The sequence below is a fragment of the Nicotiana sylvestris genome, chromosome 1 (genome assembly GCF_000393655.2).
Source record: "Nicotiana sylvestris chromosome 1, ASM39365v2, whole genome shotgun sequence".
Taxonomy (NCBI): domain Eukaryota; kingdom Viridiplantae; phylum Streptophyta; class Magnoliopsida; order Solanales; family Solanaceae; genus Nicotiana; species Nicotiana sylvestris.
In genome coordinates, this window is record NC_091057.1 from 9,652,511 (window position 1) to 9,666,775 (window position 14,265).

General features: G+C 35.9%; 2 protein-coding genes across 4 annotated transcripts; one reads left to right on the forward strand and one right to left on the reverse strand.

Moving 5' to 3' along the window:
* Positions 1-4,864: 4,864 nt before the first annotated feature.
* On the forward strand, positions 4,865-6,881 carry LOC104220582 (6,7,8-trihydroxycoumarin synthase-like). The gene is made up of 3 exons (XM_009771475.2): positions 4,865-5,760; positions 5,942-6,377; positions 6,484-6,881. Exons 1-3 carry the CDS (start codon positions 4,879-4,881, stop codon positions 6,654-6,656), a joined length of 1,491 nt encoding a protein of 496 aa, XP_009769777.1. The 5' UTR covers positions 4,865-4,878; the 3' UTR covers positions 6,657-6,881.
* A 442-nt stretch (positions 6,882-7,323) lies between these two features.
* On the reverse strand, positions 7,324-14,259 carry LOC104220583 (uncharacterized). Of its 3 annotated transcripts, XM_009771479.2 has the most exons (6): positions 14,078-14,259; positions 13,066-13,275; positions 12,758-12,970; positions 9,209-10,030; positions 8,333-9,094; positions 7,324-8,192 (listed from the first exon to the last, which is right to left on the reverse strand). In XM_009771479.2, the coding sequence occupies exons 1-6, from the start codon at positions 14,112-14,114 to the stop codon at positions 7,537-7,539; spliced, it is 2,700 nt and encodes an 899-aa protein (XP_009769781.1). In that variant the 5' UTR covers positions 14,115-14,259; the 3' UTR covers positions 7,324-7,536. The 3 variants fall into 3 exon arrangements, with proteins under 3 accessions (XP_009769781.1, XP_009769780.1, XP_009769779.1); XM_009771478.2 differs by having other exon boundaries at positions 8,333-10,021; XM_009771477.2 differs by having other exon boundaries at positions 8,333-10,030.
* Positions 14,260-14,265: the final 6 nt, after the last annotated feature.

A 14,265-nucleotide genomic window follows, 5' to 3' on the forward strand; every position in this document is an offset into this window, starting at 1 on the left:
ATGGACCTCTTCCTCAATATGAGGAAAAAGAACTTGTTTCAAATTGCTATTACAATCATAAATGGCATTTAGACACATTACCATTCACACTACGAACTCATTTGCAAGCCACAATCACTGATATTTATATGCCTATTTCTCCAATAACATCTGATCAAATATATTGGGCCCTTACAACAAATGGTATATTCTCTGTCAAATCAATTTACAATTCTATAACAAGTACCATCAATCCACATACGACAAATCAATAATACTCCTATAGGTGAATTTGAAAACTTCATATTCCACCAAAAATATCCTTTTTCCTATGGTTACTTTGTCACGACAGACTCCCAACGGCTGTGTATCTCGCAAGATTAGGTATCCTCAATTCATCTATATGTCCACATTGTCATATGGCTCCTGAAACAAAAATCCATCTCTTTCTAGAATGTTCTAATGCAATTCAACTTTGGACTATCCTTAAAGTCTCATCTCCAATTCCCAATCCTTCTACATCCCAAAATGATAATATATATTGGTTACACCAACTTATACATACACCCTTATTATCAAACCCTCATAAAATTCCCTATACAACTCTCATACCTTTTGCACTATGGCAGCTTTGGATTATAAGAAATAAGAACTCTTTAGACCATCAAAGAATCACTTTAAATATACCCTTCCTCTTAAAAATGGCAGCGGAAAATTATTTTCTAACAAATCCAAGATTAAAACATCATTCTCTAACACCTTTATACATAAAATGGCATCCCCAAACCATAATACTTATAAACTAAACATTGATGGGTCTTGCTCATCCAATCAGGAAAAAAATGGTATCAGTGGTATCTTTCGAAATCATCAAGGCGACTGGATTATAGGCTTTGCAGGAAAATCAAAACAAGGCTCATGGGGCTGAAAATTGTTATCCAACAGCATCTCAACCCAATCATCATTGAGACAGATGCACATGCAATAATCAGTATGTTTAACTCAACTACAATGCAATACATTAATCTTATTAATGATTGCAGATTATTACTCCTACAGCTGGATAGCCCTCCTCTACAATACATCTACCGAGAGCAAAATTGTGTTACAGATAGTTTAGTTAAATATGGAGTCATGCATGCACAGGAGAGTTGTATACTTTTTGGAAGACCACCACCTTTTGCCAAGCCTTCTTACCAACAAGATCAAAACGGCACATTACAAGGAAGGCTAATTACAACTAACTCCAGCGCCTCAACACAATCACTCTCTATTTCAAATACCTTGTGTAATAGTAGTGTTTTACCTAGTATTGTACCTAGTATTAATAGTAGTGTTTTACCTATATTGTACCTAGCATTAATAGTAGTGTTTTATCTAGCAATGGTTTCCATACGGAGGCCTTGGTAGCAAACTCTACTTTTGTACATCTGATGCCTCTTATGCATCTTCTCAACAGTCTCCTGTAAGTGTTTGATTATCTATAATATAACTACATCTTTTCGACCAAAAAAAGGACTAGGGCTTATCTAGTTCAGCCCTCAACCATAACTCAATTTTATAGCACCATAAATGTTATAAACATTCATGAATATATATAATAGAGTAGGTTAAATTACTTTAATAGAATCAAATCTTGAAAATCTCTAGAGTTCTTGACAAATCTTGAAGATTTTGGAGAAGAATCTATTATTTCCAACACAGTCCCATATTAATACCAATGTTAATGGGGTAAAATTGACTTCAATTTTGGAGTGGCCAAAAGGAACTTTTGGAGTCATGCCCTTGGCTTGAAAGATGAGAAAAATGAGCCAAATCACGTATTAGGACAGTAGCCATGCATGCTTTCAAGGCCTAGCCTTATTTGCGCGCATGCCTAAAGTTTTCAGAAACTTCATGGTGTCAGAACACCATACGACCGTTCTGAGCCCATTCCTGGGCTCGCGCATAGATCCTATGTGTTCTATATCCGGAAGCATATATACCTTGCCCTAGGGTCGCGCATAGATCCTTTTCTTCTATATCCGGAAGCATATATACCTTGCCCTGAGCGCGCGCAAAATTCTCACGGATTATTTTTCCGTTAAAAAAAATTATGATCAAAATATATACTTCAAATATATCTGAATTATTATCTTTTAAGTTGAAGAAAGATTTTTGTTCAAATGTTTTGGCTTTATTATGCATGCAGCAGCATACGATGACATATATTCTATATATAGATGATCAATCCAAGTTCGAGGACGTTTGCAAAAGTGTTCCTACAATGGAAAGTTAGTGCAATCAATTCAGACTCATCTAATTAACCTAAATATAGAATGGAGGTAGCACACAATTGATGAGTGTCTAAACTTTCAATTCTTTCATCAAACACATGGATACATACAAAATATTTTTAAGAATTGATAATAATATTAGAAACTTGGATAGTGTATTTTGATCAAAATATTGAGTATTAAAGATTGACCATAATGTTTAAGTGTGTTTAAACAATAATTAATATGAAGTTAAGTAGTTAAGAAATTAAATAAGAGACTATTATTTTCCCTAAATTTTGGTGGAAATTATTTTTCTTGAAAATTTCGCGCAGCAAAATACTAGAAAATGACTTATATTCGAAAATCAACTTCTTAAACTGAAAGATATTTTTCGTCATACCAAACATATCACTAATTCAGACAAATTAGGTGCCGAAATAGAGAGAGAAGTTGGCTTTTCAGAGACGCCTAAAGCTACATGATGTGCAGTCATGCATCATACTTGCGAAAACTCTAACAGAATCTGATCTTTGTATAACATTGTCTCTTCTTGAAACCGACTATAGAAAAAGAAGGGGGGAAATGGTTCCTTAAAGGTTAAGGGCGGGCGAAGAGTAGGGAGGATAAAAGAGAAACTTATGGGTCGTATTAATAATTTTGATTTTACATATTGATATTTTTAGTATCTCGTTCATTCTCAATAAATATGTTTTTTAAGAAAAAAAAATTATTTTACCAATCACGGAATAGATATCTGACATGAGAGGTTCCCGTATTCGTTTTCGCTGAGATCTCCAGATCGTAAGTCATTATCATCTTCGCGACACTAGATTATATTTCCGTTATTTTCAGAAAGTGTACGGTCAGACGTCATTTTCACCATTCATAATGTTCTCGTGATTACGCAGGTAATTGGTTCCTTCCTTACAGGTTAAGGGTGGGGAAGAGTAGGGAGGAGCAAAGAGAAAATTATTAGTCGTATTAATAATTCTGATTTTACTTATCAATAATTTTTAATATCTTGTTCATTCGCAATAAATGTATTTTTTTTTAGGAAAAGATACTATTTCACAATCAAAAAATAGGTATCTAACATGATCATAGGTTTTCATATCAGTTTCGGAAGAGATCTCCATATCGTAAGTCATTATCATCTTCGCGATATTGAACTATATTTCTGTTATTTTTCGAAAGTGTACGGACAGACGTCATCCCCCCCCCATAATGTTCTCGTGATTACGCAGGTGATTGGTTCCTTACTGGTTAAGGTTAGGGGAAGAGTATTAATAATTCTGATTTTACATATAATTTTTAGTATCTTGTTCATTCGCAATAAATATGTTTTTTGAGGAAAATATACTATTTTACCAATCAAGGAATAGATATCTCACATGACATGAGAGGCTTCCTTATTTTTTTCTGCTGAGATCTCCAGATAGTAAGTCATTATCATCTTCACGACACTATATTTCCGTTATTTCCAAAAATTGTATGGGCAGACGTCATTTCCTCCTTTTATAATATTCTCGTGAAGTTGTTCACGAATCAAAGTCCGAATGTTCTTTTGAAGTCTAGTTATTCTATTCTCTAAGTTAAGTAACTCTCTTGAACCATTCACCATATACATCACACATTTACATATCGACAATCTTTAATATCTTGTTCATTCACAATAAATATAATTTTTTTTAAAAGATACTATTTCACCAATGAAGGAATAGATATCTAACATGATCATTAGGTTTCCGTATCTGTTTCTGCAGAGATCTCCAGATCGTAACTCATAATCATCTTTGAGATACTGGACTATATTTCCGTTATTTTCGAAAAGTGTACGGACAGATATCATTTCTTCCTTTTATAATATTCTTGTGAAGTTGCTCACGAATCAAAGTGTGAATGTTCTTTTGAAGTTTCACTATTTTATTCCCTAAGTTAAGTAACTCTCTTGAACCATCCACCATATACATTTATATATTGTTTTGGACTAAGCTAAAAAAATGACTATTTCATGATGGCCCTCCATAGATTAACCTTTATAAGCCACGGCTAAAGTTGCAAAAAAAAAAAAAAAAAAAAAAAAAAAAGAACTTGAATACCACTTGAAGGCTTATCTACTTTGATTGCTTAGGCTAATTAATCACTTAAACCTCCCATTCTAACACCATTTTCCCTATATAATATAGTAATATATTACAAAGCTTGTTTAATTTTACTTGAGTTACGGAATTCATATTTATCCATTCCGAAAATATTGAATTTACTACATAAAATACATGATGTGTTTATTTGACAAGAAAATGACATTGTATAGCCGCTTTCAAAATAATAACCGAAAAATATATATATATATATATATATATATATATATATATATATATAGACACACACACACACATTCATTCATTCATTCTGTATGTTTTATACAAAAATTATACAAATTTTATACATTTTTTCGGCGATCAAATATAAATAATTTCTAACGCGGGCTAAAAGTGAAAAAAAAAACCTTATTTGACTGTGTGAGGTCATTGCATATCTAATCATTAGCTTCAAGGTGTGTATATATATCCCTGCGTTTTAATATAAGATTTATTTATAGAAGACAGTTGAAGTTAGTATTTGGAAGTGACACAACAAAATGATACCCTTTCTACTCTTAGTATCTCTTGCTATCATTCTCTTTTTTCGTCTTCTCAAAGCTAAAATAGGTAGAAATAGTATTCTACCACCAGGTCCTTTAGGTTTACCATACATTGGAAATTTGCATCAATATGATAGTATAACCCCTCATATCTATTTTTGGAAACTTTCCAAAAAATATGGAAAAATCTTCTCATTAAAACTTGCTTCTACTAATGTGGTAGTTGTTTCTTCAGCAAAATTAGCAAAAGAGGTAACAAAAACACAAGACTTAGCATTTTGTAGTAGACCTTCTATTTTATGCCAACAAAAATTATCTTATAATAGTCATGATATTGCACTTGCACCTTATAGTGATTATTGGAGAGAAATGAGAAAGATATGTATTGTTCATTTATTTAGTCTCAAAAAAGTTCAATCTTTTAGTCCGATTCGCGAAAATGAAGTTTCAAGAATGATCAAAAAAATATCACAACAAGCTAAAAATTCACAAATTACCAACTTGAGTAGTATTTTGGTTTCAATAACTAGTACAATTATTTGTAGAGTTGCTTTTGGTATTAGGTATGATGAAGAAGCACAAGAAAGGAGGAAATTTGATGAACTTTTAACAGAGACACAAGCATTGTTGGCAGGGTTTTTAATATCTGATTATTTTCCTTTTTTATTTTGGTTTGATAAAATTTCTGGAAAAATAAATAGACTTGAGAAGAATTTCAAAGATTTGGATGAGTTTTATGAAGGACTTATTGAGCAGCATCTCAATCCCAATAGGCCAAAATCAATGGAAGGAGATATTCTTGATCTTTTGCTCCAATTAAAGAAAGAGGCTTCAACTCCAATCAACATCACTTTGGACAATATAAAGGCAATTCTCATGGTAAGTAATCATTTCTGTATAAATATATACACTGGCATTATAAAGAATTTTTACGTCATTAATCTACTATTTAATTGATTATTTTTTTTATTACCTTTTATTATGTTGCAGATTAATTTAACATGATGGTGTAAAATGCCAGTTTACCTAAATTAAACTAATTTTTTTCTTTATTTTGTAGAATATATTTGTTGCTGGAACAGACACTGTCGCGATATCATTAGTTTGGACAATGACAGCCTTGATAATGAACCCGAAAGCCATGAAGAAAGTCCAAGAAGAAATTAGAAAATCAGTTGGAAAGAAAGGAATGGTAAATGAAGATGATATACAAAATTTTCACTATCTTAAAGCAGTGATAAAGGAGACATTTAGATTGTATCCTCCAGCTCCAACCCTTGTGGCAAGAGAAACAATTCAAAATTCCATACTAGAAGGGTATAAAATTCCACCAAAGACTATTGTTTACGTTAATTATTGGGCTATCGCGAGGGATCCTGAATACTGGGAAAATCCAGAAGAGTTTATTCCCGAGAGATTCTTGAATAGCAATATTGATTACAAGGGCCAAGATTTTGAGTTTATTCCATTTGGAGCAGGCAGGAGAGGTTGCCCAGGTATTCAGTGACGGTTGTATAATTAATTATTACATTTTTAATCCATATTTTAACGAGTTCAGAATCTTAAATTTTATGAAGTTTAAATCTTGAATTTGCTTCGCAGGTATTGCTCTTGGTGTTGCAACTTTGGAGCTTATACTTTCAAACCTTGTCTATGCATTTGATTGGGAGTTGCCTTGTGATATGAAGAAAGAAGACATTGACACTGATGTTTTGCCTGGAGTTACTATGCACAAGAAAAATGCCCTTTGCCTTGTCCCTAAAAATTATCTGTAGACCTAGTTATATATGAGTTTTAGCACTTTCTTTATGTTTAAGGTTCTTAAATAAGGGTAAAAATAAAATAAACACCTTTAATTTTCATCTGTAAATGGTGTATTTTTTTATGGGCAATGAGGAGCTAGCCTCGGCATGTGGATGCAGCCCGCGAGCCTTGCTCCTACGTGCTTTCCTATCTTGTTTGTTACTATCACATCTATGTTACTTATATCTTGTTTGTTACTATCACATCTACGTCTACTCTCGCACGTGCTTCCCCTTTTAGTTCATTACCTTTAATAAGATTTACCAACAACAACAACGTAATCCCATAAGTGGAGTATGGGAAGATAGTGTATACGCAGACCTTATCCCTTCTGATAGACCCTCGGCTTTGTCTGTAAAGAAAATGGATAAAAAATACAGCATACGGAATGCTACGGTATATCATATGAAGCAAAAGATTAAACTGCATGCAGGAGAAACCTATGCATCTTAACATCCAAATATACATTGTAAAAACAAGTGGAGTCTAAGAGAATAGTGTATATACAGACCTTATCACTACCTTGAAAAGGTAAAGTAGAGACTGTTTCCGATAGACTCTCGGCGTCGTCGGTAAAGAAAATGAAAAAAAGTGTATGTTTTCCTGCCATAATAATACAAAATGCTACGGTATATCATATGAAGCAAAAGATTTAAACTGCATGCCGGAGAAATCAATGCATCTTAACATCCAAATATACATTGTAGAAGCAAAGATATGACTGAGAAGCTACACAAACTCCTGCAGTTGAATCAATAATGTCAGAGGAGTTCACAGCACATAATAAGAGAGAAGTGCATAGCCGAATTTACGTACAATACATGATGAGTTCAAGAAAAAGAACGATGAAAACTATGCGTCTTGATGTACTGAAGAGCAGCAAACAAATGGTACCCAATACGGTTTCGTCTTCCTCTTTTCCTTCTTAATGTCAACTGGATACCTCGCGGGAGAATTCCATTCTTTCTCCGCCTCCTTACTCGCGGCAGCCTTCTCAGTTGGTCCCTCTGAGCTCAGAATAGAGTTCACCGTCGTTACGGTTGTAGCCCCATTCTTCTTAGTGGCAGCAGTTTCATCTTTCTGGTTAACAGAAGGCACTTGTTTTGTGTTTGGAGATTTGGCTTCACCAAGTAGATTTTTCAATGGAGTGTGTTGCTTCCCTGTGCTCCAGTTTGTTACTTTTGCTATTATCTCCTCATTCTTCTTTCTCCCTTGAGATTCATTCACCACATTAGTTATAGAAGGGAACCACCCTGCTTTCAGAGCTTCTGTTTTCGGCTGTTGAGCGATAAGCTGTGCTTCAATCTCGGGAACAGAACCTTTCTTGTCGGCATTTTCTCCAGATTCAACCAATGTCATGAAAGACGGGGGCTCGTAAACATCTGACTTATTAGGATGCCGCTCCTCAGCTCCAGAAGTTGGTTTCTGCAAGTCCCGCTCCAACTTCTCGCGAATATCAGTTGCATCAGCATCAGGAACAGCTGTCGACTCCGACTGGGTGGAAAGCACTGTTTCATCACAAATAGCAGAATGTATTATATTGGAGGAAAATACATCTTCAATAACAAAAAGCAACAAAAAATTGACTTCCAATAAGCTGGTTTAATGAATCTATATATCTATACAAAGAAAACAGAAGTGATTATACCCGAAATAGAACCCCAGTTGGCATCTAGGCTATCGGCTCTGCTGCTCGAATTCGTTGATATATCCACTGCAGAAACCGTGTCATTCTGTTTAATGAGCTTGTCATTACCCTCATTCAGTGACGCTGATGAAATGACCCCAGTGGCATTCTTCAAGCCATCTCCTGCATGGGAGTTATCAACGACGCGACTGTTCAAATCAGTATCGACAAGCAAACCAGCTGGCTCTTTCACATCACAATCACCGATTATTTTGGTATCCAATTCAGTTGCACTGGCAGGCTCCAACACTTTGGCATTGTTGCTATCTTTGCTGTCTTCGGAGGCTTCATGAAAAATTTCATCTCTGCTTTCATGCACAGTCGTGTCTGTAACTATAGCAGGGTCATTATGCCTTCCAACTGAGCAGATAGTTTTATCACCTTCAAAAACTCCTTCTAGCTTTTCCTCAGTTCTTTCTTTCGCAGTTTCACCCCCAGCTACAATTGGCTGTTCAGTTCTAGCCTTTTCATGTTCGTCATGGTCACTTCCTCCAAGAGTGACCGTAGTTTGATTAGCTTCAGATAAACAAGAAGTGTCTACAACAGTTGTTTCCTTGTTTGCAAGAAGCTCATTTTCTGGATGTCCATCCTTGTTCTCTTCTTCCATGCTAAAAATTGTTTCGGTTCTTTCGATTACAGGATCATCAACTTTTGTTGTTTGCTTGGCTTCTTCCTTAACAGATGAAGTAATGTTGTTCATATCTGAGTGGTCAGTTGGGGAACCTGAAGGAAGAGAATTCTTTAAAGAGTCACCATCGGTGGAAACAAGCTCAGGTTCAGAAGAGCAGAGTACTTCAGAAGAGCCAAGATCCAACAGCAAACTAGATTTGAACTTACTATAGTCTTTGAAGTCTTTAAGCAAGAGTTCAGGGTTGTCGGATGCAGGTAAATCTTTTGCCAGAGACACCACATGCACGTCTTCCCTCACTTCCTCAGTTTTGGATGAGTCGGAAAACTCTGTTTGACTACCACCATCTATTTCCTTGAAAGAATCAGCTTCCAATTCTAACATAGGGACATTAGGCGCCTGTACAAGAGGTGAAAGTTCAACGGAGATTCTCTGTTTGTCCTCCTCCACCTTATCGAGTTGCTCACACTCCTTATCAATGTTCTCATCAGCCATAGCTTTAACACCAGCTTCAGGCAAGTCCAGTTTCAAGTCCACGGGATCAGGATTTTCATTCTCTTCATGCTGTAGTTTGGCTTCAATCGGAACACTATCTGTGGCTTGCTCATCTGCCTCAAGTGAATCAGACGGCAAGTTTAAAGGGTCTGAATTTTTCCCCTCTGCCTCCTGTGGCGTTGACTCATAACTTGCATTATTTGACGTCTTTCCATCTGTATCAGATACTGCTGATTGAGAGACTTCAACAGCAACACCAACAGCATCAACTAAACCTTCACCGGTATTATTATCTTCCATCTCCTTCAAATCACTTGGCTGCCCAGAAGACATCTGCACCTGTTTGGCTTCAATAGATTCAGTTGTATTATTCTCCTGCAGAGAAGCATCCACTGGTATCTCTGACTTAATAGGGTCGCAGTCAATCTTTGTACCGAAAGATTCAGCTACTTCTGGCTGATTGATTGCACTTTCAAATGATTCGAGATTATTCACTTCAGTCGCATGTCGGGCATCATTTGAGGATCCTGAAATACCTACAACCATGAAAGTGCACCCCAAATTGGCAAAAACCACATTACACGTAATTAACGAACAAAATGCAGCTTTCAAATGTGAAGGCAGATTACTAAACCTAAATAGCAGAATGACAAAAATCAAATATCCTCTCTCTCTCTCTCTCTCTCTCTCTCTCTCTATATATATATATATATATATATATATATATATATATATATATATATATATATATATAAGGTTTGAACCGTGGAGACGGCCTCTTGCATAAATGCAGGGTAAGGCTGCATACAATAGATCCTTGTGGTCCGTCCCTTCCCCGGACCCTGCGCATAGGGGGGCTTAGTGCACCGGGCTTGCCGTATTGACATAAAATTGAACTGGAGGCCAGCAGATTACAAGGACATAATTTTCTCGGAAAAAAAAATTAAATAATTAAAGGATGCTCTTCTCTGATGCTTGCAAAGAAGAAGCTCCTCTAACTTCCATATAATATTGCAATGTAGGACTGGTTCACAATGTTGAGTTCATAACATCATATTACCATTCATTAGAAAAAGCAAGTTCAAGGATGTTCTGCAGTTCAGATAAACTACCAACCCCCACCGCCCACCCAACCGCGGGAAAGGACAAACTCATTGCATGAAAGAAAAAGAAAAGAACAACGGAATGGCTAGGGTATCTTCATTTTAGCATTATTCCATTCTTGATCATCGTTTCTTCCAATTTCACCGAGAAGTCTAATAGAATTGCTTATAAAGGGAAAAAAGTCCGGTGAACACATGTTGGTTTTAAGTACTCCCTAAATTGCTTTAAACGAATCTTTCACTGTGTTGGTGGCAGTGTTGTCAAAGGCGTGCTTAAGCCCTGAAGCGAGGCTCAATACATGTTGAGCGCTTCACCTCGCTTTGTGGGCGCTTTAGTGTCGCATCAAGGCTCTAAGGCATACTTTCCCTTCCAATGAGTGTAATCCTGAAAAAACCCTTAGGGGTTGGCCTGGTGGCAATTGACTTGAGTCTTGGGGTTTGCTCTCTTTCAAGGTCTCAAGTTCGAAACCCACTGGGTGCAAACAATTTCTGAGGGCCATCGGACTGGGTAAAACCTGAATTAACCGTGGTGCACTTGCGGGAAACTCCTTGCCGAGGGCCTGTGCACCCCCGGGATTAGTCGGGGCTCTTAGAGACTCGGACACCCGGTGCAAATCAAAAAAAAAAATGAGTGTAATCTTGAAAAGGCGACATTAACCAATTGATATTTCACTTTATCGTAAAAAAGTTTCAATTTCTTTGTCCATATACTCCCTCCGTTTCAATTTATGTGAACCGATTTCCTTTTTAGTCCGTGCCAAAAAGAATGACCTCTTTCCTTATTTGGAAACAATTTACCTTTACAGAATGATTTATAGCCACACAAAATATGTGTGCCTCATTTTACACCATAAGATCAAAAGTCTTCTCTCTTTTCTTAAACTCTGTGCCCAGTCAAATGGGTTCACATAAATTGAAACAGAGGGAGTATTTGTTATTCATGCTTATAATTATTAGTCTTGGATGCATATACATATTTTTACTTTTTCTCCAGTTGCGCCTTTTTTCATTAAAACCCACACTTTATTTGCTCTTTGCGCTTAAAGCCCCAATGGACCTTAGAGCTTTTTTGCGCTTTTCGCCTTTGATAACACTGGTTGATGGTTTTCTGATCACATAATTTTGGGCAATTCCAACTTCTCAAGGGGCACCACATGGCGATACGACAATTCAGAACAAATTTATGCCGAAAAACTGTGGGACACACCTTAATTGACCCGACATAAATGTCTTCAAAGGCACAGCTGTGTCGGGCATAAATAGCAGATTCAAGAAATATGACAAAGGGAATTTAATTGATCGTCATAGAGCTTCGAAACAAGCACAAAAACAAGGATTTAAAATATCCAGTATAAATTTAATTTAAATCACCTTGCCTAGGCCGCCTAGCAAACTTTTTGAACTTTGCTTCTACTATTTGCAGACATCAACGGACCTATCTATATAATTCTACCCACCAAGACTCCCATTACAACTAAGTCAATCATAATCTAGTCCGTTGTAAAAGCCACTCTTTGTCCTATAATGCAACTAACTTCACCTAATTATATCATTTCTCCTGTTGAATTAAATTCCTGAGCCGAAGGTCTATCGGAAACGGCCTCTCTATCCTCACAAGGTAGGGGTAAAGTCTGTGTACGCACTATCCTCCTCAGTATGGGATATTACTGGGTATGTTGTTGTTGTTGTTGTTGTTCCTATTGAATTAAATCAAGAATCTATTTTATACCCAAAACCTTATTCTCCAATCAAAATGATTAAAAAAATTTTAGAAGGTTCTTCTATGAAGACATACATTTTCAACATGCCATGTTTTCAGGAGAGCTTTCTTTTGCCCTTGTTTACAGTGAGTTTGTTGTGAATGAGCTGTCATACGTGTTTTATCATTTATGACGAATATCCTCAAAGTCTAACATGTTTCATGCACTACTCGTCACAATCCCACGTGAATCCCCAAGTAGGAAAAAAAATGACAAGAAATAAAGAATCAACTTCCCCTGAATGAGAGATTGTCTTTTCCCTACTCTGTGAAAGGTCATTTGACAACAAACACAGAATCAGGATGAAATCAGGAAAAGCTTGCAAACCATAATTATATATACATTGCTAAGTATAACTAGATGCAGCACATTTGAGAAGCCATTGATCTAGCATAAATACCTCCAGTTGAATCGGTCTTCAATAACTCATCATCAACTCTTTTCACGTTTGTACTCAAATTTTTGACACCCTCCGGACGCTCTTCCAACCCAGGGCTAATCCCGCTATCAGAAAACTCAGTAACCGCATCAGAGAAAGTTTCATCTTCTGATCTATATGATTTGTCACTAATACCACTAATCTCTTTAACAATTGTCTTTCCAACGATAGGACCTAAAACCAAAAACAATGATCAACATAAAACACAAGAATTCAGCTGAAAAGAGAAACTAATCTACATTTGCGCAAAAGGCTCGAGATTTACTCACTTGGGGTTTGCTGATCCCCATCCGAGTGGTGCTCGTCGTCGGAAACAGCCGAATGGGTAGAATTATCTGCTGTTTCAGATTCACTAAGCTTATATCCTTCAATTTTTCCACAGACTTTCTTGTGTGATCTTCTGTGTCTAGCACTAGGATGTGGATTCGGAAAAGGCCACCCGCATTTATGACACAAATGCGGCGCTTGATTCTCATGCCCTGAATTTAAGAAACCTCAGTTTCACAAAAAATTATACATGAAAACACAAAGATTAACAGAGCAACAACAACAACAACGACCTAGTAAAATACCACAAGTGGGGTTTGGGGAGGGTAGTGTGTACGCAACCTTATCCCTACCCGAGGGAGTAGAGAGCTTGTTTCCGATAAACCTTCGGCTCAAGACAAAGATGAACAGAGCAAAAACAAGAAATAATGCTACAAATAATTATACCCTGAAGAATATGAACTACACATGTCTAATTTTATTTGTGTACATGCTTTTAAGATTAAATAAAACCCCATTTCACAAGTCCCAACACACACAAGAAAAACATAAATTAAACATTGAAAATTAAAAAGATTCATAAAGCAATAACAGGAAATGATGCTTAATAACTACATTAAAATCAATCACTAACCAAAATTTCACACATTAATACATACACATATCTTCAAAAATCAAAAGAAAACCCCATTTCCCAACACCCAATAAACTAAAAAAAACATAAGCAAAAACAAAATTCACAGAAAAATTAAACATATATGAAACTATACAAACTTTACCACACTCATACTCATGTTGACCAAAAGTCAAGATTTTGACCAGAACATGACTTGATACTTCAGAAAGGCAATTAGCACAAAAAACAAAAATTACCAACAAAGTATGAGAAATGTAGATTCTTCAGCAAACCCTTAAAGACCCTAATCAAGAAACTATATACAAAGAAAAATAAAAACTTTAAATAAATAAAAAACAAGATTTCAGTAACCCAAATGAGAAAAAGAAGATATAAACCTGATGGGGTAGTAAATTTGTGATCTTGGGTCTCCATAAAGCAAGATAATGAGTGAAAAAAACAGCAAGAGAAGTGAAACCTGGAGATGAACAAGTCTGTAGTACGGACAAAAAAAAGAAAAGGTTTTGTTAACTAAAAGGAGAAGAAATGTGAAAGAGAGACTTTATTAGTCTTTAGGTGTTATTAA